This window comes from Thunnus albacares, chromosome 5, assembly GCF_914725855.1.
Source record: "Thunnus albacares chromosome 5, fThuAlb1.1, whole genome shotgun sequence".
In the NCBI taxonomy this organism is placed as follows: domain Eukaryota; kingdom Metazoa; phylum Chordata; class Actinopteri; order Scombriformes; family Scombridae; genus Thunnus; species Thunnus albacares.
In genome coordinates, this window is record NC_058110.1 from 13,007,900 (window position 1) to 13,033,659 (window position 25,760).

Sequence of the window (25,760 nt, forward strand, 5' to 3'; positions counted from 1 at the left end):
AAAGGTACTTAACACAGATTAACCTGGACTGGAGTTAAGCAAATTAAGTGCCTGCCAGATGTGATTCATTTCAGCTACACACTGGACAATGCATGAGTTTCTAATCATGACTTCGGACTCTGATTTTCACTGGTGTGAAGCAAAAACAACATCCTATTTTCCTGACTTATGTTCTTGCAGGATCACTTAAATTTTGACAAACTCTTGATATGCTCATGGATCAGCACACAAATACCTCTGTAAATACCATGTTTCTGAATATGCCTATGTAGACTAGTGCACTGATTAATTTATATCAAAATAAAAATTGTTACACACAACATGTTTGAGTGTCTGATTCGGCAGCGCTGTAAGAAATTATATTCAGCAACGAGGCAAGAAAACAAACTGTATTTCCAACATCCACTTTTAATATCACTTTAATTACAAATAATAGGGAAAAAACAGCAATTTCATTCAGGTCCCCGGTCTCAAACAGATCATCCTGATGTCATCCATCTTTTCTTTTTTAAAAATTATCCACGGTGCGCAGGACAGAACAGTCACAGGACCTCACAACACCAGGAGAAACGCTCTACATCACGGTGTCACATCCTGGAGAGAACAAAGAGCAGAAAGGTAGAAACATTACTGAAATTATTCTCATGAAACAAAAAGGACAATTTCTATCAATTATTTCAGGTTCAGGATTTGTCCAGTTCAACTGTTAAAATGCATTATTTCACTCCAGTTATCTGCATTGTATAAGGATGACAAATCTTCTCTTGGGCTCATATTATACATTGTTAGTCAGTTACTGTGATAGTATCAGTTAATAAGGTATGAAAGGTATTGGGGCCCATGCTCTAAAGTTTACCCAAGTACATGTAACAGTGTACCAAAGACTGCAGCAAGCATCCAAGTTTTCATTCCAACCAAAACATCCTGCTTCAGTCTGACCATGATGGAAAGTAAGCTAATATATTCAAATTATTTAAAGTACCATTTTCAGGTAAATGTAGTAAAGTATTTCAATTTTATGCCACTTCAAACTTCAACTTCACTAAATTTCAGAGGATTAAATTAAATATTATACTTTATAGTCTACAACATTTGGCAGCTGTAGTTAGTCTCTAATTTGCAGCTTAAGATTTAATACCAAACAATTTTTTTTTTTTTTTTTTTTTTTAAATACGTCCAGAAGAATCAGAAAGAGTAAACAATGGATTGCTTTAATGTCAGAGCATCAGATGACACTGACGTTAGCTTCTGATTCAGGGTTAAGGGGAAAGTAAAGGGAAACATAAATAAAAGATATTTAGTGGCTGATTCTATTTTTTTGCACCACTTACACTTGTGAAAAAGTATTACACATTGTAGCACAAGTCTTAACGTTGTTTAAACCCACTTTCAAGTTTGTGAAACCTTTATTTTGCATATGTAAACAGAAAAAAAGAGCATAACTGATATTTATTCATTCAGATCACATTAGACCAGATCCAGATCAAAAAACACTATACTTAAACTTGTCAAATCTTTATTATCATTATTATTATTATCATTATTAGATTCTGGTCCAGACCTGGTCTAATGTGGTCTGAATGAAGAGATATCAGTGAAATCGCCCTTTTTCCTGTCGTGTGCATAAGTAATCATAATAATCTAACATTTAACATAAAAGGGGCAATTCCGCCAAATAAGTCCGTTCACCTTTGCTACTGTATATAAATGTAAATGATGATACTAATGTAGTTTTGCTGTAATAAACACAGTGAATACTTCATCATCGTCTGTCACTGTCAATGTCACTGCAGTCTCTCCTTGAAACAAACAGCCTGTGCAGGTGATTATATGTGCACGTGTGAGTGTCTTCTATGTGCTGCCTACATGGTAGCATGTTATAAACATGTAATGAACTTACATGACGCTGCTGTTTTGGGTTTGAGGACTTTGACGTTGGCTTCTGCGGCCTTCATCGCCTCTACTTTCAGCTGCGGCTTCAGCGCAGCCCGCACCGCGCTGGCGCAGATGGCGGAGAAGCGGATGTAGCTGCAGAGAGGACACACTTGTTAGCCGCATGCTGAAGGGCAAGCTACACTGACAGTGATTACACTGAAAAACATAATCACAGCTTCTACTATATGAACAAACAATGCATCAGGAGCATTAACGGAGTATTACTTTATTAACTGACATTAGCGCCACAAGGTAAAGAGCATGAGTGGAGAAGCTAACTGCAGCTTAGCTTAGCTCGGCTTAACTCCGTGATTGATTTCATCAAATGAGTAACAACAAGGGTTTTGACTAGATATCCAGTTACAATAACAAATTCTACCTATAAAATACTCGCTGAACATGATATACATGTATGTATATATATATTTGTTTTACCTGAGGCCTGCTTGTCTCCAGTATGCAACCATCTTGGCTGTGTTGTGGCTTCAAGGACAGGTCGGATATGTGCGTGATGACGTTATTTAAGCCACGCTGTCTTTTTTCTGACCAATAAGAGCAGCGATGAATCATGATTGACAGCTCACACGGTCACTTGTCCCGCCCCTAGGGCAAACCACTTTCTCACTCTCTGACACACACAAAATATTAAGAAGTATATCAATAGCATACCCATTGCACGTATTTTTTTTATAATTAGCTTTTTTGATGTTTACCTTGGAGTAATTTTACTGATTCTGACGATGATAGTGATGACCTGAAGGTATTTATCTGGTCGGCCTGTTGGTAATCTGATGTCAGTTTGTCACCTTAAGTCCTGCATCTTTTCTATCTTTACATGAAGGACATCCTTTGGTAGATTTGGAATGACCTTGAATTAGGTTAAGAAATAACTATGCTGATTTAGTAAGTGTAGCTATTAGAATATATTTATAAAGATCAGTGGTGGATGAAGTATTCAGATCCTTTAACTTCAGTAAAAATACCAGAATCAGAATCTGATGTATTTGCCAAGTAGAAAGTACAAGGAATTTATTATGAGGAAGTATTATGAGCTTGATGTAGTTAAAGTATTGCAATAAAAGTAGTGGTTTGGTCCCTCTGACTGATATATTATTATATATGACATCATTAGATTATTAATACTGAAGCATCAGTGTTAGAGCAACATGTTACTGTTGTAGCTGCTGGAGGTGGAGCTAGTTTCAACCACTTTATATACAGTTAGCTAGTTTAGTCCAGTGGTTCCCAATCTAGGGGTCGGGCCCCTCCAAAGGGTCACCAGATAAATCTGAGGGGTCGTGAGATGATTAATGGGAGAGGAAAGAAGAAAAAACTAAGTTCTGATGCACAAATCTGTTTTCAGTTTTTGGACTTTTTCGCTAATCTTTGATTTGGTGAAATATTGGATCATTTGAACATTTATTGAAACGAAACCATGTGAGAAGTTTAGAGGGAAAAATCACTATTTGGTGGAGCTGTTGACAACTCGTAGACATCTGAAATGTGACCCCGACTACACACTGCTTTTTGTAAGATGTCAAAAACCAAAAAGGTTGGAAACCACTGGTTTCATCTTTAACACTGTGTTGTATTTTAAAAGCTTGTTATATTATCCATTGTGTCAAATCTTCATCTGAAAAGTAACTAAAGCTGTCAAATAAATGTAGTGGAGTAGAAAGTACAACATTTCCCTCTGAAATGTGGTGGAGTGGAAGTATAAAGTATCACATGGAAATACTTGGAAGTAAATGGGAATGAAGTACAAGTACATCAAACACTGTACATAAGTACAGTATGTGAATAAATGTACTTAGTTACTTTCTACCACTAATAAAGAGTATTGTTTGTTACTGATAGATTACTAATCCTAATGTTGAAATACACAGAGATCTATCAAGTTATTAAAATGTTTATTCTGTACGTAAATTTAGCTCCATTTGTAGGATTTTTGGGAAAATAAAATAAATTATTAGACAACTCCAATATGATTTATTGATATAATTATTCCAAGAGAGTCTGTGCAGTTGTAAAGGGGAAACAGCCTTACTAGCGGCAACCTATGATGAATTCACCCTACTATCATTATTACATGGTGACAATAGTCATAATAAACATTATTTAATTATTGTAATAAAGGAATATTATGATGATATTTAGAAAAGGATAACATAGATCTAAAAGTGCAAACACAGAACAAATCCACCGTAATTTACATATTTATTTAAAGCTGATAATAAGTAAATCAAGAAGTATAGTAACTGTGAAATGAATTTAGGTTAGTAAAAGGTATATTTGCCTATGACATGTAGTGGAGTATGAAGTAGCGTAAAAAGGACATGTTTAAGTGAATACCAGTACAACCCCTCAGGTCCTCTGGCATAAGTGCAGGACAAAAAGCTTTGGTGGGGCAGCTTTTAGCTTTCATGCTCCAAGCAGCTGAAGATCTGAGAGCAGCTGGACATGTTGATATCTGTAATGTAAACCTATTACCTACCTCTTTATGACATTTACTTTATTTTATTCACTTATTTTACTGTATTCATGTTGTAAAACTGTGTTTTATTTTACCCCCTCTTATCAATTTTGTCTTTGTTAATAAAAATTTAAATTTAAATTTAAAAAACTAATACAAATATAATAATAATAATAATAATAATAATAATAATAATAATAATAATAATAATAATAATAATAATAATACATTAAAATAGTTTAAAACTGAGAGGAAGAGTCAGTAAATGTTTATTGCATTTTAATCATTTTATTTCTCGTGTGCATTTGTTCTGCTGTTTACTCTCTACATTTGTTCTCTTATCATTAATGACTTGTCAGTCATCTGTGAAGCACTTTGAACCTGTATGAAAGCTACTTTATAAATAAAGGTTGATTGATTGATTGATTGATTGATTGATTGATTGATTGATTGATTGATTGATTGATTGATTGATTGAAATGCAGGTTCCTCAAATCTGTAAAAACTACTGTACGTTTTTTAATAAGATAATTTCCTGAGATAAATAAATAAATAAAACCTGGAGTGCAGCACCTGTCTCAGCCAGCAGGAGGCGTCTCGTCGTTAAAGCCCCACTAAAGGCTTCCTCCTCCGGCCCGCTCTTCCTTCCTCACCTCGGTCACTGCCACCGGTCACCGGCTCCCGACGCCCGACAGCAAAGCCTGCAAAAATGAAGATCTGGGCGTCAGAGCACATTTTCAAGTGAGTGGTTTTCTGTCGGCGGTGATGTCTTATACAATTTTGTCTATTGAATGTCATACTTTGTTTCTAATAACTAGTTTTTGTGGGTTTCTCCTCGTACTGCCTGGCGCTGCTAACAGTTAACAGTTAGCCTCCTTAGCTGCTAAGGTTGCAGATAAGTTAGGTAACAGTTAACACAAAGAGCCTTCGGTAAAGTTATCTAACACTGTCCCTTTGTTGTTAATGTTAGCACCGTTACCACATTTAACTAATGGTACACCCAGCCGCTATTAGGTTTGTTTCAACACATTATTATATTTGCAGGTCCCTCTGAAGTAGATGTCAACTGTTTTAGCTTGCCAGCTAGCCAGCTAGCGTTAAGTTAAGTAGCGGTTTCTGCTGCTAGCACATGGAAGCTAACTTTGGCTGTCTGGTGCCGTAGTTAATGTACACAGATACATTTTAAACATTATTGTAACATGTCAGCCAAAAGCCAGCATAAGGTGAAGGGCTTTGTGTGGTTTTCATGTGTGTTGTCGGGATCTGTCAGTGAAGTTGACATGATGTAATCCGCCATGATGAATGTTACATAACGGAGGAGAGACCCTCTGATCTGAATACAACCATCTGCTGTCGGTGTGCTCGTCATTCAGTCGCCTTTGTGTAACAGTTATCGGGGCATTTAGTAAGATAAAGAGCATCTCCTACAGTTTCTAGTAAAATCCATGATGTTAGTCCGCGGTGTGCGGAGGTGGCTCTTCCTCTGTGTTTGGGTTTAATCAGTGACCGTGTCAGCTGATGACCTTCGGCCGGACCATAGACTATATATATAGTATATACACAGTATAATCAAACCGACTACACCCCTGTGTCATATCACTAAACTGTTAAATCATTCAAAATTGTTTCATCTTACAATAATTATATCATAATTATAATATGTTAGAGTGAAGTGTAAGGTATTTGATCTTATTTATAATTAAAAATAAACAGGTTAGGGAGACTAAATTGAAAATACAGTCCTCAAAGTACAACCTCAATGCAACACAAGTGAGTACACCTGTGACCACCAAGTTAGAACATTTTTTTTCTACAATAAATAGGGTGTTTCTTGTGTTCACAGCTGATTTCACTGGTACTGCTGTTTCTTTGTATCACATCGTTGTGATCATTTAAAGTGGTTGATGATGATGAAGCTTCAGTATGATGTTCAAAGTTATCTGTTTATTTGCTTTCGTCTAGCACACTAACCTACCTCAGTGGTGAAAGTGACCTGAATGACGTAATCAATCAATCTGATTTCCAACATATTGTCAGGCATCATAGCAATACATTATGTTTTATTGGTGGGTTCAGAAAAGTAGACACAAAAGCACAATGAATGCATCACCTCATTTTCTGAAGTTATTACCATTTTATACATTTATCTGTAAGGGACACATTTATTGATGTAAGCTAACATTGACCCTCACCAGAATGTTACCAACTTGCTGTTTTTAATGTTTTAATATTGGTTTCTAACAGCCACCCATGGGAGACGGTGACTAAGGCAGCGATGCAGAAGTATCCTAACCCCATGAACCCCAGCGTGTTTGGAGTAGATGTTCTGGACAGAAGTGTGGACAAGGAGGGACGGTTACACAGCACCAGACTGCTCAGCACAGAATGGGGTCTGCCTGCCATGGCCAAATCTGTAAGTTAGATGATGAGAGAAATGTTTCAATTACAGAGGTGCTTTCTGTTGATTGATAATGTGATGACTTTTAAAAAAAAAATGTTTGTGTTCCCTCCTTTTGTTGCAGATCATTGGGGTAACAAGAACATGCACTTATGTCCAAGAACATTCAGTAGTGGATCCCAGAGAGAAATCCTTTGAGCTCAAATCTACAAACGTGAGTAGTGCTGACATAGATAATGTTATTAAGCACACAGTCAGCAAGACCTGTTGTTGCATGACACTGACATAAAGGGACACTCGCTCGTCAATCAGGACGGCAGATCAAGTCATTCATACTTCAGCTCAAACCAAGAGGTCTGGAAAAATAAAAAGTTATTATACAGAACAAAAACTACAGAACTGCTATTTTGTACTGTTCGTTAATGTTTTCATATGTTGACATATGCTGAGTCATCTAGTGTTGCATCTGTGACGTTGTTTCGCCTTCGTTGTTGCTACACACTGAAAGTCTTTGTCAAGCTTATTTGAATCTTAATTATTAAAACTAATACATATAATTTTCTCTGATGTGATGGATTAAATGACTGTGCTATTATTTCTAGGGTAACATTTATACTTCTGGTAAAACAGAATTTATTTGGTTTTATAAGAATGTCACAGCAGGTCCATTGACTAAATCACCTGATTTTCATTAAGTAGTCACAGCCGTTCATTTACCAGCCTTTTGGAAGAAGGCAATGTTTTATAATCTGGTTGTGTAAGTTTGTTTTACAACATGTTTGGAGTGATGATGTATAACTGCTTGTTTAGACATTTAGTGTATCTATTGTTAGAGATTTGACTGGTGTGTTAATTTGTGTCCTAAACACACACACTAACTGGCCCCTGAGGACTCATAGCATATAGATCCAAATATGGTGTTAAATTGTTTGAATTTCTTTATGTGCTTTTCTTCCTGTTTGTGTAACAGAGTGTCTAACAGTGGACATTTCACTTGTTAAACACAGGTGTAACTTATAACATAGATAATTGCTGCTTACTAGTTAGACTGGTGCAGTCGTTAATGATGATCATTTACAGCTGTGTTCATCCTGCTACCACAAGTCAACATGTTAAAAAGACTTAATTCTTCATCTTGTCCATCCAGATTTCCTTCACTAACCTGGTATCTGTAGATGAGAAGCTGACATACAAGCCACATCCGCAGGATCCTGAAAAGTAAGTGACTCATCTTGTCTTTGTATAAATGTCAAAGGTCACTTGCTTTATTAACTTAATTATTCCTGTGATGTCAGGTTTTCTTACACTTTTCTATTTTAGTCCTACATGTTTCTCTGCTTGAGCCTCAGTTATATTCTGAGTGAAAGTAAACAGGGATATTTCACAGAGGATATTTTGACTTATTATAGTAGGCAAGGTGTTACTAATGATAGCATTAAAGATGGTTCACTTCTTTTTAAGTGTTGTGACAGTGAGCCAGCATGCAGAATACCAAATGCTGCAAAGTTTTTCCTATAATTAATGTTGTCATCTAGGACTTATCAGTTGAAACCTTCTTAAACAAGGTTTTACACAGATATTAGGTGAAGAACTGTTTCATGAACAGCTAAAATTAAGTCTGCTGGTCCAGTACTTGTTCAGCAGAGCTTCTCCAGCAGCATCAGTTGGTAGCAACCAGAGCTGCTGTTAATTTTGTCATTGAATAATCTGTAAAAACCCATCTGAACATACGGCTCAAAGTATTACTTTTTCACATGGTTTACTTCAACCAAAACAGAGGAAAAGCAGTGACATCATAATAAATTTAAAAGCCAGCAGAATCTAACTGGAAGGTTATGAAATAAACACAAACACAGCAGCATGTTTAACATTGTGTTGATTGTTTTCAGCACTGTTGACCTTTTTAATTTATGTGATTGTGTGTTCAGGACGGTGCTCACCCAAGAGGCTCTGATCAGTGTGAAAGGTGTCAGTCTGAGCAGCTACCTCGAGGGTCTCATGGCCAAGACCATCTCTGTCAACGCCAGCAAGGTGAAGCCGCTCTTAAAATCTCCAGATATACCATCATACCAGCGTGGCCCAACGTCTCTTTTAATATCAAGATGGCTGTCAATACACGTTATGTTTTGTGACACTTGTCTTCTGTTTGTTTCAGGGTCGGGAGGCGATGGAGTGGGTCATCAGACGTTTAAACACAGAAATCGAGGAGTTGGCAGCGACCGCTCGTGGCACCATGCGTGTTCCCATGGCAGCAGCCGTCGCAGACAAATGATCTCAGCCTTCGTGCTGCTTCCTCCACCATCATGAACCGATGGACCTCTCAGACTTTTTCCCCTCAAAGGGGACCTCTCACCTCATCTGCCAGCACAGCCTAATAACCACAGCCCCATCCTTCAGCCCTGCGTACGTTTGTGTGTGTGTGTGTGTGTGTGTGTGCGCGTCTCACAAGAAGTCAGTGTTCGCCCCCTCCTCAGCAGTCTGTGCCGACGAGTTTGATACTCGCCGCTGCGGGCAGTGACGGGGAGTTTTGAGCTGATGACAGTTTAAAAAAACCAAATAAACAGGGTTGAATAGGACCGCACTCGAAGCTCATGGGACGTAGTCTTGTGATGTGAAAGCTCTTTTTTAAAATTCACACTGTGCCTCCACATCATCTCATCAGTTTTCTCTCGTCTTTGCTTCTTCTTTTCAACCTCTCATGTCTCTCTAATGTTTTTATTGTTTGTACATCCTCGTAAACAACGTGAGCACTGTTAACTGCTGAAATTAAGTCACTTTTCAATAACTTCCTCTGCATCGACTGACCTCGCTTAGTACAGCAGAACTGACCGAAACATCTCAAAACCAAAAACCCCACTAATGCAGACGGACTGTAACAGAGTTTTAAGAGTAACTCATGTTGAAGTTACAGATCGTATCAGCTGACTTGTGATATTGAGGCAGCAGACGACTTCTCTCCACTGTCCTGTGAGGTCAGATACTGAGAGACCTGTATCTTTGTGAAACGCCAGTATTTTTTTTAGTATTTCTGTAGTGGTGAAAACATCAGAACAAAGCTGCTTCTCCTGAAAAACCAGTTATATCCCGCCATATTCCAGATGAATCTTTTTTTTAAAATTTATTCCTACCCAGACTTTTGCTTTTCCTCACAGATGAATCTTCTGTGAGCTGTGCGGGTTAAGTAGACAGAAAAAGAGTGCGCTTGTCTTGCATGACGCTTGAATACAAATGTCACTTATCCAGGTCTCGTGTAGTCGATGTAAAATGTTAAAGTCATGAGCCATCAAGTGGAAGTCTACCAGTTTTCTTAGTGCAGGGGTCCAAAGCAGTCCACGGCTCAGGAGCAGAAAGTGACGCTAATAAGGTTGTTTATTTCAAAGCAGTTAAACAAATTGGATTAGAGCATTTATGTTGTTGTTATGCAGATCCAAGCTTCTGCTCTCTTACAGTCCGTCTGGTTTATTTTGGGTAAAAACAGGTAAAAAAAAAAGACTATTTTTTTTTTTAAGTCTCTCTTGTGTTTGTCAGTTTTTTCTCTCATACTGATGATGTGCTGTTCAGTTAAGTGTTATGTGCATACTTGAATGTTTAACTTATTTTCAGCATTTGTTACTTAAAGTGGCAGGAAGTCTTTTTTTTGAAAGGTGCAGTGTTACGTTCGGGATCACTGAGTGCCAACATTTAATACATATTTTAAAACGGGCAGAAAGATGGAGATAACTGTATTGATTTAATACCCCAAAACACTTTGAAACTTGATTTGTGATGATGGACGGACCCCCTCTGTAGGCTCTGTCCATTTTTTTTTTTTTTTTTCCATACTGGTGTTATTTTTGGTATATTGGTGAATACTGGCAAAGGTTGTTGAATGAATTGTTTTTAAAAGCTGTTAGCTTGTGGTGTTTTTTGCAAGTATCAGTACAGTTTTTATACTACATTTAGCTTCTTTATCCCATAGAGAACTCTCAGGTGCTACATAGTTGACCTTAGTTCAGTTTCTCCGTTGGCTTTTGAGATTTAGGCGACATAATTTTCTTCTTTTGTCTCGCCTGACAAATTAAATAAGGACACTTATACACATAAAGTTTACATTAAAGGGTTCGTGATGACAGCTAAAGCAGTTTTTAATTGTTAGATTGTCCCTGAATGGAGCTCAGCATCATCTGTCTTCCAAGACGCTCCACAGTCGATCTCAAATAGTTCAGTTGATCCTGTTTATCTACAGTCCTTCGTTTTCACTCCTGCCTCCCTAAAATAACGATGTGTTGTTGTTGTTGTTCCAGTTCATCATGTCCAGTTCAGGGCTGAAAGTTCACTCCGCTGCCCAACTAACAGCTCAGTATCCACACAGTCTCTCGTCTCATGAATGAAGTGTGATGTATTTCTATGGGGAACATTTTAAGAACAGTGGTTGTAAATAGGATTATATTTATATTTTGGTGGTGTTACATTCCAAGAATGTGAAAATGTAACAGAATCTAAAGAGTGCACACTGAAATGTTTGAAAATAAAGAGATGTCATTGTTTCATGAATATGGTGGTGCAGAGTCTCCTTTAACTGTGGAGGTCTATTCTCCTCTAAGACCCTCTTATCCAACCTGTCTGTGTCCAAACAGACAGACTATCGACATGTTTCCTGTACTTTATGTAGTGGATCCTTTTAGATGTTTCAATCAAATGTTTATTCCAGATTTTGGGTTTCAGTTTTTAAAAAAGCAGTTAATTGGCTCCTGACAGGAAATGACTACCAGCTCTCATCACTGTTTACAACAAGGTGAAGTAAAATGAAGGTGTGTTTGATTCACCTCCTTATACAACTGAATCAATTCCATGTTAGAAGGCTGGAACTTAATCAATACATTCATTTCTTATTGGGAGCTTGTGACGAAGTTTAAATGTCTTTGTTTTTAAATTAGGTCCCTGTGCAGTATTGCGTGTGATTTACTTTGCCTCCGTCTGGTGGTTGCATACAGAACGACACCGTCTCAGACACTTATACACGCTGCTACAAACAGACCTGATGTCATCAGAACAATTTGAAAGACGCTATAATCATATAAAAACATAAACACAGTAATTAAAATCAACTCAATCCCCTTTTTTCTATTTGTGGAAACCTGTAATGAAACCGTTTTTTAAAAATCTGATGACAGTAAGATTTTCAACGTCTTTGCTCAGTTAAGTCTTGTAATTTTATATTAATGAGACCAAATGAATTTAAAAAATATGTATATTACTTTTTATTTGGAAAAAAATATGCTGTACATCTCCACTTTATAAGCATTTTTAAAGTCGAAATGCAAGTTTAATCACTGCTGATTTGACATAAAGGCTGTAGAGATGTTGATTATGAACTGTGCAGAGAAGTCTCGTTAATGACTCAGTCTATGGATTCAGACCATAAACGTAACATTATCTTTTAACTACATTCAAGCTTTTGTCATGAGGTGTGAAACAGCAAATCCAGTTTGTTTACGGGCTTGTTTACTGGAATGAAGAGCAGTGTTGGATGAGGTTTCTCTGTCAGTTGAAGCCTTCGTCTATTCGCACCTCCGTGTCTGAAGAGAAGGCAATAAATCCCTGTAAGGAAAAAAAGACAACAGTCAGCTCAAAGATGATTTCTACTCTGAATTAAAGCTAAACATTAACCTTACGTTGTTCTGTAACTCATACTGACCTCTTCCACTGTCAGAACTGAGTTGGTCAGCTTTGCATGTCTCATCCTGGGTAAATAGATACCTTCGCTCATTTGAACTGAAACAGAAAGTTACAGGTCAGGACAAGGACCATGAACTCAACGCTCAGATCCAGTATGTTGAACCAGTACAGTATTTTATGGTCATATTCTAAAGGAAACAATGCTTTGTCCCCTTTGTTCTGGTAACAGGTGGGTTAATACCTGGAAACTTAATATTATAAACATTTAGTTGGTATTTTTCTTCTAAATGCCTTTTTGTGATTATGTCATGATCATGTGAGAATAAAGCAGACAAACAGACACAAATTTACAATTAAAGACATTATGGAGCCATTATGACGACTAAAACGATACCATACAGTGAAGTGAAAACACTGATTAAAGATGCGACTAAAACTTACGGTTCACTTTTGACAAGACCATCGTCTTCATTCCAATCTTTGCAAGGTTTTCCAAAGCATCAGTCTGCAAAGAGAAACACGATTCTTTCCTCATGAAACCTGCTGTACACTGAAGATTTAATATAATATGTGATGCAATTATTTTTTTTGTGTGTCACTTACCTTAAAGGTTCCCACTTCAGTCGATGCCAGACTCAGTGTGAGGCTGTTTGAGAGAAACCAGTATCATTACTGTGAGTTTGACTTTTTGAACTCAGACTCTATCATGTGTTTTAAAAACATGGTGATGCTCACTTGTCCATCGCTAAGGAGCCCTTCACTTTTCCTTCATCGATCCAAAATTTACCACTGAACTCTAAGTCCTGAAGGGAAAGAGGTTTACTGTTAATTCAGGATTACATTTACTTTCATTATGGATTAATCTGTCGGTTATTTTTCCCAGTTAATTAATTATTAATTAACTATTCAGACTATGAAATATCATGAAATGCAGATTGTAATTTCTGGTGGCCTGTGATGATGATTTCAAATTGGTTGTTATGTTCAACTAATCAAACTCCAAAGATTTAATTTACAATTTACAATTATATAAAATAGAGAAAACCAGCAAATCCTCACATCCGAGAAGCTGGAATCAGCAAGTAATTGGCATTTTTACTTGATAAATAACTTAAACTATTAATCAGTGATCAAAATATTTGGCCATTAATTTGCTGTCGATCAACTAATTGAGGTTTTTCTTCTGTGGACTGAATGATTACACAAACTGTTCTGCAGTGCTGGGCAGCTACAAGCTGTAAATGTACTTAAATACTTTATGTAACTACTTTGAAGTGTTGTGAACATAAAGAGTAAAAAAAAAGCACTCACAACAAGGAGTTTGAACAGGGGGGTCTGGGTAGCGTTGGGCTGGATGGCGAGAGCCTTGACAGCAGCCTGGAAGCCCATTTTAACAGCACCAGGCTGGAAGGAAACCGCTGGAACCTCTTGGGCATAAAGCTGCAGGCTCATCAGCAGGCCTGGAAACATCTTGGGCAGCTGCAGAAGAAAGAAAAGTTGATGGTAAACTTTAATATTTTCACCGACTCCATGAATGGTACAGTAAGAAATGAACCTGCATTTATAATCAAATAATCATTTGAGTTATTTATATATGAACATATCAGGCAAAAAGCAATCATCAACTGGTTTGAGCTCCTCAGATGTGAAGATTTGCAGGTTTTCGGATAACTGCTGCTTTCAACAATTTTGTGCTTGTTTGTAAGCATGTAAAGTGAGATTTGTCTGTTTGTAATTTATTGTATGTGTACGTCTGTATGTTTGAGATGTTTTTTTTGCCTCAAAACTGCGGTTTTTAATAGAGTGAATGTTTTTGTGCTAATTTGTGTGGTCATTTTCATACCATAGTTCAGTGTCTGCACATGTTCTTAATTAAAGTGTTTTTTTATTGTGATGTTTCCTTTATCCCGGACAAATTTCACCCGAGGGAGACAATAAGTGACCTTGACCTTTTATTTCATGTAAACTAAATTTTGTGATTTGGACTGTTGGTCAGACAAAACATGCAATTTGACGCTGGCAGTTTTCTCACATTTATAGACTAAATGATTGAATGATTGAAAAAAATCTGTAGATTTATAGATAATGACAGTAACCGTTGCTTGTCTCTATGAAAACGTGACAGAGGGCCAGATGTACGCATGTACATATTTATACTACACGTTTCATTCTATTTGCTATCAAATATGCAACAAGGACACAAACTTTAGTTCATTTTTGTCCTGCTAGGAATCTATTGAGGTTAATCAGGCCGTGTGTGTGAGTGTAAATTTAAAGTTCAGATAGTCAGATAGACACGTGACTCAGGACCAGTTGGGTCTCACAGCACCAGTGAGTCTCTGCTGCTTCTCTGGCATGACTCTTTTATTACATCCTGTTTGTTTTGGTGTTTCCTGTTGACTCCTCTAGGTTGATCATCTGATTGGCAGGCTGACTAGTGGGCTGTCCAACTCTCTCTTGCCGCACCCTGCTTAAGCAACCTTTGTGGTGCTTGGTATCTATTTTCAGTCTAATTTATTCCAATAAACTTACATGCAGTAACTTCTCTCCTGGTATTGTGTCAATTGTTATGTTTGGTGTTTGAGGCAGCGAAAACACTTTTAAAACCTACTCATTAATTTCGAATATAATACTGAATGTTTTCTTACAGATTAGAAAGTGTACTACTAAAAAGCTGAGTTTGTGTTGGGCAGCGGGGTGACAAAGACGCGGCAAGAGTGTCGATAAAAACCTTGAACAGCTCAAAACCTCCAACACGAGAACAACATCTACATCAGAAAACACGAACAGGTAAGTTTCTACGTCATTGCAGTAGAATTGTTTAAGAAAAACAATTTGAGTGGTGACAGTTTTGTATTGAAATCAACAGAGGGCAGCTAAGATAAGATGAGATGACTATTGTCAGTCACAAAGTAACACAAATTTGTGCATACAATGCAACAATGCATATTAAAAACAGACATGCAGTTAAAACTACAAGTGACAAGAGCAAGTTAAGTGCCTATTTTAATTTGTTCAGGGTGATGAGAGGGAATAAAACTATACTATACTATACTATACTTTTATGGCACAGGAAAAGTACCAAAATTAAGATTAGTGGGAGGACGGAGGAGACCATATGTCTACTGTCTAAACAGGTCTTGTGTCGAAGTCTGTTTCCCCCTTCAATACCATTTCCCTTCAGGATTGTGCTTCCCTCAGCGCCATCTCTGTGGTTGGGCTTAGGGTTTAGATGCTAAAAATAATCTGAATCAAACTGATGAGTGAAGGTGAATTGAATCAACAGCTTCAGCCAGGAAACCAACCAGAAGCAGAACAAACATGAAACACACAGCAGGAGGTTTTTAAGGTTTGTTGATTCACAAACAGTCTCAACTGTCTGTATTCATCTTTAACCTGAAGTGTTCTTTAAGGAGCAGCTCTGAATGTCGGAATGAAAAACCTGGAACAAAAGTCAAATATTAACTATAACCTACATTAGCTGTATAACAGCTGTATATGTATAACTATATAACAGACAGTATAAATCTTAATCAGTTGGATCATAAAGTCTGATGTGTGCCTTTTGTTCTAACAAGGAAATAGAAAGTGCTGCTGAGATGGCATAAATGCAGTCTGTTGTATCTCTGTGATATGTGCAAAATGGACAAATAAATTGGTGGTGAATAAGATAAAGATAAAATTCCATAGCCGTCCCTAGAGCTGGTTAGTAGCTACAGTCTGACTATGGGAGGATGAGAAAATTGCAGTTCAAGTTCCTTCACTACAAGCCTGTTTTACCAATGTTTTGTGATTATTATTTTTTTAATGGCACACAGTGCATTTATTTAAATAAATATTGTAATGATAATGTCCAAAATTGTGTGAAAATGTATGGGTTTCAGTCAAATAACATCAAATTTTCTTGAGGGTGGACTGTTGACACAGTTAATAATAATAATAATGATAATAATTATTATTATTAATTAGAAGAATGCTTCTTGTTTGCCATCTGATCCACCGCAACCCAAATCCAAATGCAACTATCTGTGTTAAGAAAAGGTGTTTTATAGCCTAAAATGTGAAGTTGCTCATTTAATTTTATATTTCTAAGAATATGTGGCTGAGGATATTTAATATGAAATCATCTTTCCCCTCATTTCATATTGAGCCGCGTCATCCAATAAAACAATGATTCTACATGGCTGCTGCTTTGAAATACTGACCTTTGAATCTTGACCTTGGTGCATGTATGAAGGCTCATAATTCAGCACCAAAAGGGGCTACAGACATGGGACCAACTGTTATAAAGAGCTCTTGACCTCAGCTATCACGTGAGTGTAGTCAACAACTGGGGGTGCTGTCTGATTGGATAAAATGTGGTTAAAATTAATTTTTGTAGTTTTTGTATTTTTTAAATCTACAATTTTTCAGATATTTTAGCCAAAACAGGAGTTGAATGCACCAAGTCTGCCCATAACACATTGTGTGAGCCATGTCATCCAACGCTGTGTGTGTGTGTGTGTGTGTGTGTGTGTGTGTGAATGGGTTGGGGTGGGGCAACTCAGTGAACCAACTGCACACAAAAATCTTAATCAGTTTGGCATAAATTCAGCAATTAAAAGTAAATAGCATATATAATAGTAAATAAAAGTTTTGTAGCATAACACAAAGTGGACTGTCTTTGTCTCCATAGTAAGAGTCGATGAGGTCATGGGTAATGAAGCTGCTTCCGCAATCGAAAAAACTGACAAAAAAACCCTTTATTTCTCAAAATTGAAGGAGAAATAATCAAAACTGATGGCCTTAATATTAACCAATCATATTGTTGAATTATCAAGGACACTTTCATATTTTTTGTGTTGAGAAATGTTACAGAATTTGGAGAGAGATTTGTTTCATAATGATTTGTGTGAACAGATCAACAATCTGTGTGTAAATGTGTAATCTGTAAATGTAAAACACCTTCCACAAATACAAAAAAAGACTTGTAAACTCACAAAAATATTTTGGAAATATAAAACATATCTGAAAATACAAAAATAAATCCACAAATAAAAAAAATCTGTGAATACATTAAATTAATTTAAGTAAATGAAAAGCATTTGTGAATATCTCCCTAACATTTACAACTTTCGAGGAGGCATTTGTGAACTCAATTTTTATTTGTGAATCGAAAAATTATTTGTGGATCTCAGTTTTACGCTTGTGGATTTTCTTTTTACACACAGTTTTGAGACAATCATTCCACTTAATAGAGCAAATCAAATCAAGACTTGATAAAGGAGGAGTAGTTGGTGCTGTGTTTTTAGATCTGTGTAAAGCATTCGACACAGTCAATCATGATCTTTTAATATCGAAACTCTTTAAATTTAACTTCTCATCTAGAGCACTGGCATGGATGTCTTCATATTTATCTAATAGGATACAATGTGTTAAAGTTGGTGACACAATGTCCAGTAACATGAAGTGCACAATGGGTGTTCCACAAGGGTCAGTGTTAGGTCCCCTATTATTTAACCTATATATTAATGATCTCCCTCAACAGTGTCATGATGCAGAACTACAAATGTATGCAGATGACACTGTTGTGTACACACATGCAAAAACAGCTGAGTTAGCTGCTGCTAAGCTAACAATTGCATATTGGAAAGGATCACACATTGGCTTGATCAATCATGTCTGAGTCTAAATGTAAACAAGACAAAGTCACTATGTGACTTTGTGTACACTCGCTCAGTAACTTCTATTAGATCCTCCAGAATATCCTCTATACAAGATTGTATCATACCATTTAAGAGCTGCAGTTCCATCAATACATTCAAAACAGAAAATCTGCTAAAAACTACTCAGCTCTGTAATCACTGAATCTAAATTTCATCTAATGGTCTTCTCATGAATGCAAATAATCTTGCTTTTAATTTGAAAAGCTTACATTATTAATTTCTAGTTGACATTGTGGGTGTATGTGATGTGCTATTGTGTGTAGCTTTGTATTTTGTATTATGTGTCCTTTGTGTTTTTTGCCTAGTACTGTTTGTTATTGTTTTGTTATATGTTTTAATTGTGACCTGCTGGAGGGACTGCAGATGGTAACATTTATAGTTAACACCAGTAAATAAATGAGATTTTAAAAAATCCAAGAAGCAGGATGAACTTGCATCCAAGACCAGACTGTTAAAATGATCTAAATATTCTTAATAATGTCATCATAGGTTGTTTCTGGATTACATACAGCCGTATGCAGTTGCTATATGAAGTGATATGCAAACCATATACTCTACAGGGTGGTGAACAGACCTGCATAACCTCCTGGTGCCACTGAGACGGATACCGGCTACTTCAGCAATAACAGTAGCTCTGACGCTGGTCAAAGGTAGGTTTAACAGACCAGACCTCCCAACTTCAAGCTGCACATCTAAGACAGCAGTTGTTGGGTTTTAGTATGTATGTCTCTTTTTAAAGTGGCAATTTTCTTCATTTTTATTTCTTAAATGATTTTCAAATCATTTTAAGTCATTTATTTCTTGCTTTTTAAATGAAGTATCATCTAATATAGTGTATTTAAATGTTTGTACTTGTCGTTTTTGTGACATATGATGTGATATCTAGTGATTGGAGATGAATTTCTACTTTTGTGCAACAAAGATGGACAATGAAGTTGTGTTTGATTTTGATTTGAGTTGATATCTAAACAAACCAGCACATCTTTAAAGTTATATCAATGTGTTGTATATCATGCAAAGCAATATATAGTGGGGTCAATAATAATAAGTAATAATAAGTCTCAGAAAAACAGTAATGTAATTTAGAAAGTAAATTGAAAATGCTGCCTAAACTGATATTAGTAATATTGGTTTGTAGCCAGAGTCCTGTAGTTACAGAACATTACCACCATAAAGAGGACATATCATACATATCATAGTCATCATGTCAGCTGTTGCAGACATTTATGCTTTTATATTAAAGGTAAAATCTGACTGTGTTGAGAGCATGTAAGAGAATGATTAGTCAAATGAATCATTACCATATTTTAAAGAGAAATCCTTAATATAAGATGTCATCTAAGGATGTTCAATGTTTTTCTCTTTAAAGTGAGCATATTGATTGCGCCTCTGAGAACATGTCAGTAAGTGACTGGTCCAGAGAATCACCTCTGTATTTTCAACAATCTAGCTGGTACGATGTTAACAAGAAAGCTCAATTATTTGTCTATTATAATATGTGTAATTATTATATTGATATTAGTATTAACTGTAGTTCAAATGAGAAAGTGTCAAAATTCAGATTATTAAGGCTATAATTTGCTTTATAAATGTCCTAATCTGAGTAGTATTGACTATAAATAGTTTAAACTATTTAAGATTAAATTATGCAAAGAATCTTAAAAAATCAGTTCTGTATTCAATGGGAAGCATGTAGCCAGAGGGTGAGTCATGTGACCTCTTGTTCTTGCTTTAGTCAGCAGTCTCACTGCCGCTTTCAAATAAATACAAAGAAATACAAAGAAATACAAAGAGATGAGAATAGAGAAGTACCACTCCCAGAGTTTGAGCAACACCCTTTACTGGGAGCATAAATAGTGACCCTGAAAAAAAATGCTGTAATTTGATTTCAACTTTGTCTGTATCTCATATTTAGGGGGGACAACACAACCATGGAAGAGGAGCCCTCTCCAGGCAAATATATGGTGATATTCTTAGTAGTGTCAACAATATACCTTTTTGCCTGCCGTGTTTCTATCAAAGGTATTGTATTTTTGTAAGCATTTTAGACTTCAAGATATCACTAAAAACATATTTATGTTTGCTGACCAGAGGTTTTTCTTTCTTTTTCAGGGCCATCACTGAATGAAGATGTGGAAATTGTGCTGCCGGACAGTTCAGAAGAAGCGAGGAGAGCAATAGAAACAGATAAACTCCTGAGAGAAATCATTATACAACTAAAACAGGAAGTGGAAGCTAGAGTTCGCGCAGAAATTCGAGCAGAGGGAGGAAAATCACAAGCGTCTGGACTCGTCTGTTTAATCAAATTAGTTTTTTTAGTACTTAGTGCTCTTTTCGTAATGGTGGTTTCTCCAGACTTTGCAAAAACTGCAAAAGATACAACTAATATCAAATGAGTTCATGAATTTCCTACAACATCTGAGGGTTGTAGTTTTTACCAAATATTACTATTATAAGCAAAAATTGTTTTTTTGCCACAGATGATCACAATCTAGTGGGAATAACTAAACTGGTTCTTGTGTTCATTGTAATGAAGGAACATGTCAGCCAGTACAACAGTGTGGCTCATTGATGTGTTTTTAATGGCACAGAGGAATAAGATGCTGTATATCAGGCTTTGGCTACACAGGAAATACTTATTTAGTCGGATCAATTAATTGCTGGTTTTGTCTTTTTCATGGGCTTTGTTGACAATTTGAGAGTTATCCTTAAATAAGAACAACTAATCAGAATCAGCAGCAGTCAGGATGAAGAAGAATATGGCTCATACAACTGTGATGTTGATTGTAATGTCAAAGAAGCTGCACTATTGTTGACAATCTCTTAAAATATAGTGTCCACAGGTGTTGTCTTCTCATGGTTTATGAAAATAAAAGTAAATAATCTGCCGGACATCAGTTAAAAACAAGTTCCACATCTGTACAAAATGTTTTTATCCTCATGTCATAACATAATCTTGTGATCATTGAGTCACGTATTGTGATTATTTCAGAGTCACATGCTGTCAGTCCTATTATAAATGGCAAATCATGTGTTAAGAGTTTTGATGATTGAATGTATTAAATATCGTAGTTAATCTGTGCTTGACATGAACTGTATGTAAATATGTTATGTCTTAATGCAAACGTGATAAAAGTCTTGGAAAAATAGCTTCACGCAGCAGCAGTACTGCATGTCTAAGCAAACAGTCAATCAAATGTAACATAAAACTTCTCAGATACAGTATGTGTCCTGCATTTTTCACTTTGGTTTTGTTGCTTATTCCTTTCTCTTTCCCTCTAAATGTATACATTCTCACAATTGAAGCCACATTTTTTTAAATTAAAGAATTAAGCTGATTACTCCACTGGTTTTGTCCTGTTTTATTAACTATTTTCTTGAGCCCAATCGAGTCTGTGGACGTCCTTGCTAGAGCTGTGACACGGTAGCTGCACACTGCCAAATGTAACTCTAATAAATAAACTCACCTGAGGAATGAAAGGCCCCATTTGGCTGGTGTTCAGGTGCACAGGAGAGGTGGGAGGTATCTGAGATGATGAAACATCAATCATTAACCACATACATCATTATGACAGAAAAGTGATCAATGCTTAATATACATGGATGGATTTTTCTGATTGAAAAAGCTGTTTGAAACCTTAAAACAAACTGGAATTGTCTTTCTTGCGTGCGTCTTTCTGTCCTTTCAGGTGAACTTACCATGCTGTCATTGATGACGGTCTGAAGAAGTCCAGCTGAGAAGTAACCAAAGGCGGCAGAGTTCACTGTGAACTCAGACAGGCCGACTGACAACATGTAGCCAGCATGCTCAGACATGGTGAAAGGCTGGGCCTCAAAGGGAGGTTCCTGATGAGTTTTGATACTGTAGAATTCTCCCTTTAAATCAAATACAGTTATTGATCAATTTTGTGTGTGTTGTTATGTGTTGTTGTTCAATATATAATCATTGCCAATATGGTTGTGAGTACTTCCTTTTTTCAAAGAAATGAAAGAACAGCCTGAAGGGATTACCATGATATGAAAATATGAAACTACCTCTACTGTATGTGTGTATTCTTACCTTAAGACCCAGATTTAGACTTGAAGCTTCAATGACAGGTACGTCGGTGAGAGGAACGTCAAGACTGAGGTCTTGATTCACGTCAAAGGAGACTGAATAGAGAAGAAATCATATGTTGACTGAATTATTTAGACATTTCAATTCCTGACTGTTGTTTCATCTTTGGCTTCAAGTAAAGTCACTTCCAGCATTTAGTAACTGTTGCTATCAACAATCAGTGTACATTGTTTTATAAATATGGTCTTTATTAACATTTATCCTGCTGCAATACCGTGTGTGGCCTGTAGGCTGTACTCCAAGTTTACAATGAATTTCTCCACAGCGGGGCAGATCTAGGAAGAAAATAAGGCAGAAGTCCCGCAGAATTCACCATTAAAAGTCTTTACAGATTTACTGGTTTCACCTGAACAGCATCTGATGATCGTTCAGCATGGACCGAATCACTACTGATATAAATGTTAAAGATGTGGAAAAACACTCACTTCACTCTCTATTTCACCTCTAATACGCCCCTTGAAATGTTTCACAAAAGGCTGGAATATCCAACTGTAGACAAATAAGATTGCAGGGCTTTAATCTAGACATCAGTATAACCCTCTATGTCTCTCTCTCTCTCTCTCTCTCTCTCTCTCTCTCTCTCTCTCTCTCTCTCTCTCTCTCTCTCTCTCTCTCTATCTATCTCTCTCTCTCTCTCTCTCTTGTACTGTACCTGGCTCCACCAGAGAATTGTACATCCACATTTCCAATACTAGCACTGCAGCTGACACTGGTGACAGACATATGTCCATCAGCATCTTTCCCCAGCTCCACTACAGAGGCCACATCCACATTAAATAAAGCCATGTTGAAAGTTCCCCCATCATGTCTGAAAATACACAAAACATACAAAATCAGTGCAGATTTGGACAGAATATATTCAGTTTTTCTTTTCTTCCTTATTTCCTTGTTTACAGTACATTCAGATGGTAATCTGGCATAGCAATTTGGTGACGATTCAAGTTAAAATTTAGATTAAAATGCCAATTCAAGTGTAGGATTAGCTCTGTAGTTCACAGGCAGAAGTGCATCACTTTATTCTTTAATTCTCTGTATTTTAATATAAACTTGCATGTGCAGACTGCAGACCTCTGTCTGGGCCTAAATATCTCCCCAGCTAGTTGTCACTTTGACATCTGTCATTTACTGGGTAGATGAGAGTGTAGTTATATTAATATACTGAAAATGGCCTGACGACACCAGCAGGAAGTCATCAAAATAACTTTTTTTTTTAACTTATTTTTTTCTGTCTGTGATTTTTATCTGTTTGTGAAAATACTTGACAAATTTTTCAAGACTGGATATTGATCACATATTGCTCTTGTTGGAGGTAATAAAACGCGGATCATTGTCTACTTATTAGCTAACTAATCTGACAACACCAGATCAGGATGCTATATCAAGTTCTGGTTTTCAATACAGTTCATTTTACGGTAAAAGGTGAAGATGATGAAAATGAACAGGTGACTTCGCACCTGTGTAAGAACTTACATATATAAACTCACAAACTTCCATTTTAGATGTTATTGTTTTTTCTTTTTTTCCTTTTTTGGTGAGATGTCTTTATAAGCCTAATCACATGAGCATAATGCTTTTTTACTCCTGGGTTGCTATGTATTGTTATTTATGCAAATAAATAAACTAAAAAAAAAAAATCTAATGTTCCAAGAAAAGCAAAACAGCAATGGACAAAACAGCATCATAGAGAATCACTTCCTTTTTCTGATCAGCACGAAGGTCATTTTGAAATTGAACCTTAATATCAGTTCCTCATTAAGGTTTTATACACTTTTTTTTCAACATTTCACACCAAAGTGTATCACTATGAACTATAGACTGTGTATATGCAATCACTGTTCTCTGACACTTTCATGTTGTGGTAAAGACAACAAGTCCTCCAAATTAAACAACCAAATAAAGAGGAAGACGAACAGCTGTCAGGGTTACTTTACTTTATACTCTTTTAATTTTTCAACTCACATTGCTATATAGTGTGTCCTCCAATCTCCTGATATTGCAACACTGAGGCCTGAGGTGGAGGTCTTGAATCCTACAGGGTCGGGATTGAACTCAACAGATGGTTCAGGAAAGTCACACTTGGTTATCCTGATGCTAAAACACACGAGGAGAAGAAAGGTGTGAGGTGTAAAGAGGTGTGAGGACACAGACACGTAACATAAACGGGCCTAAAGAGTAAACTCAAGTATACACAAACTATACTAAAAACACCATTATTCACCCTGGATTTCAAATTCATAAAGTTAAATCATGGAGAACTTACACCTTTTGAAGAATAAGCTCTCTATGATTATAAATAGTAAATGTTGGATTTGTGAACTAATTTGGAACTGAAAAGATATATTAAAGGATCTCAAATGTAATCCTACCCTGTCAGTGTGTAGTCGATGCTGCCAAGGATGCCCATGCCAACTTTACCGCTGATGTCAGGAAGAGTGACGAGCTCCAACTTCTCCTGAATCCATCCTGCACCTACATGCTTCCCTGGGACAAACAGCACATGTATTAAGTTATAATTGATGTGAGTGAAACATGTTTTATGTACTGATCATGCAGTGAGATTTTACTGGGTATTTTATGTAAAGACACAGGTAGCTCTAAAGCAACCAAACACCCTACAAAGCCATTGTGTTTAAATAAACTTACCGTACTGAAGTCCTTTGTTGGTCAGAACGACTTGTATGGCAGGATTTTCTCCACAGGTGAGTGAGACGAGCATGAGCGCTACTATCACAGATGGAAGCATTTTGCTGCAGAGAGAATGAGTGTAACCACAAAACTCTGTACAATCAAAGAACTACTGAGACATTAACAGTTTACTATCAAAAATAGTCTCTGAAATCTAGTAGCTTTTATTCACAAATAAACCTGTTGAGTGAGATTATGAAGCGTACCTGAAACTCTGCAGCATGAAGTGCCAACAAGTTCAAAGTCTGCTCCTGACTTTGTGAACAAGCGTCTCCTCTGCTTCTTCTGCTGCTGTTAGAGAAGTGAAACTGACTGACATCTGACTGTGGACTTGTATAAACTGCTGTGCGCGTGTGTGTGTGTGGGGGGGGTGTGAAGAACCGGAAACTATGTTGTGATACAGGTCTGTCTGGTTGAGTGTGTCTGTGTAAAATAAAAACCAATACATTATTAAAAAAAGTGTTATAGGGACTAAACATGCATGCATGATCAATGTTTTTAACATATTTTAAGGTCCATCTTCACTTTAAGGTTTCATCCATCACTTATTTGAATATCCTCATTGTTAGATACATGTCATGTCATGGCTGACTAATAAAAGGAAGTGAAAATGAAATGATTGAAAATCTTCTGTCTTGCTGCTTTTATATTCTGCATTACACTCACACTCACACTTTGTGTGAAATCAAAATTTCTACTTTAATCCACGTCCTGTTTTTTTCTGAGTTCACAGGAGTACCAACAGGCTGCTGCACCCCATCAATAATTAATTTACTTAGCAAAGGTTTC

At 36.6% G+C, this 25,760-nt stretch overlaps 3 protein-coding genes across 3 annotated transcripts; 1 reads left to right on the forward strand and 2 right to left on the reverse strand.

Annotated features, from left to right (window-relative positions):
- Positions 1 to 388: 388 nt before the first annotated feature.
- On the reverse strand, positions 389 to 2,480 carry atp5f1e (ATP synthase F1 subunit epsilon). The gene is made up of 3 exons (XM_044350878.1): positions 2,371 to 2,480; positions 1,901 to 2,028; positions 389 to 594 (listed from the first exon to the last, which is right to left on the reverse strand). Coding segments are annotated over exons 1-3 (162 nt in total). The 5' UTR covers positions 2,403 to 2,480; the 3' UTR covers positions 389 to 592.
- Positions 2,481 to 5,028: 2,548 nt separating this feature from the next.
- On the forward strand, positions 5,029 to 11,339 carry LOC122981979 (PRELI domain containing protein 3B-like). The gene is made up of 6 exons (XM_044350876.1): positions 5,029 to 5,149; positions 6,653 to 6,821; positions 6,931 to 7,020; positions 7,954 to 8,024; positions 8,735 to 8,837; positions 8,962 to 11,339. Exons 1-6 carry the CDS (start codon positions 5,118 to 5,120, stop codon positions 9,076 to 9,078), a joined length of 582 nt encoding a protein of 193 aa, XP_044206811.1. The 5' UTR covers positions 5,029 to 5,117; the 3' UTR covers positions 9,079 to 11,339.
- Positions 11,340 to 12,022: 683 nt separating this feature from the next.
- Positions 12,023 to 25,273, reverse strand: bpifcl (BPI fold containing family C, like). Its single transcript, XM_044350871.1, has 16 exons — positions 25,178 to 25,273; positions 24,930 to 25,033; positions 24,653 to 24,767; positions 24,246 to 24,377; positions 22,939 to 23,094; positions 22,712 to 22,775; positions 22,501 to 22,561; positions 22,230 to 22,321; positions 21,869 to 22,045; positions 21,637 to 21,696; positions 13,776 to 13,943; positions 13,200 to 13,267; positions 13,068 to 13,110; positions 12,906 to 12,969; positions 12,484 to 12,560; positions 12,023 to 12,386 (listed from the first exon to the last, which is right to left on the reverse strand). Exons 1-16 carry the CDS (start codon positions 25,192 to 25,194, stop codon positions 12,330 to 12,332), a joined length of 1,455 nt encoding a protein of 484 aa, XP_044206806.1. The 5' UTR covers positions 25,195 to 25,273; the 3' UTR covers positions 12,023 to 12,329.
- Between the last annotated feature and the right edge of the window lie 487 nt (positions 25,274 to 25,760).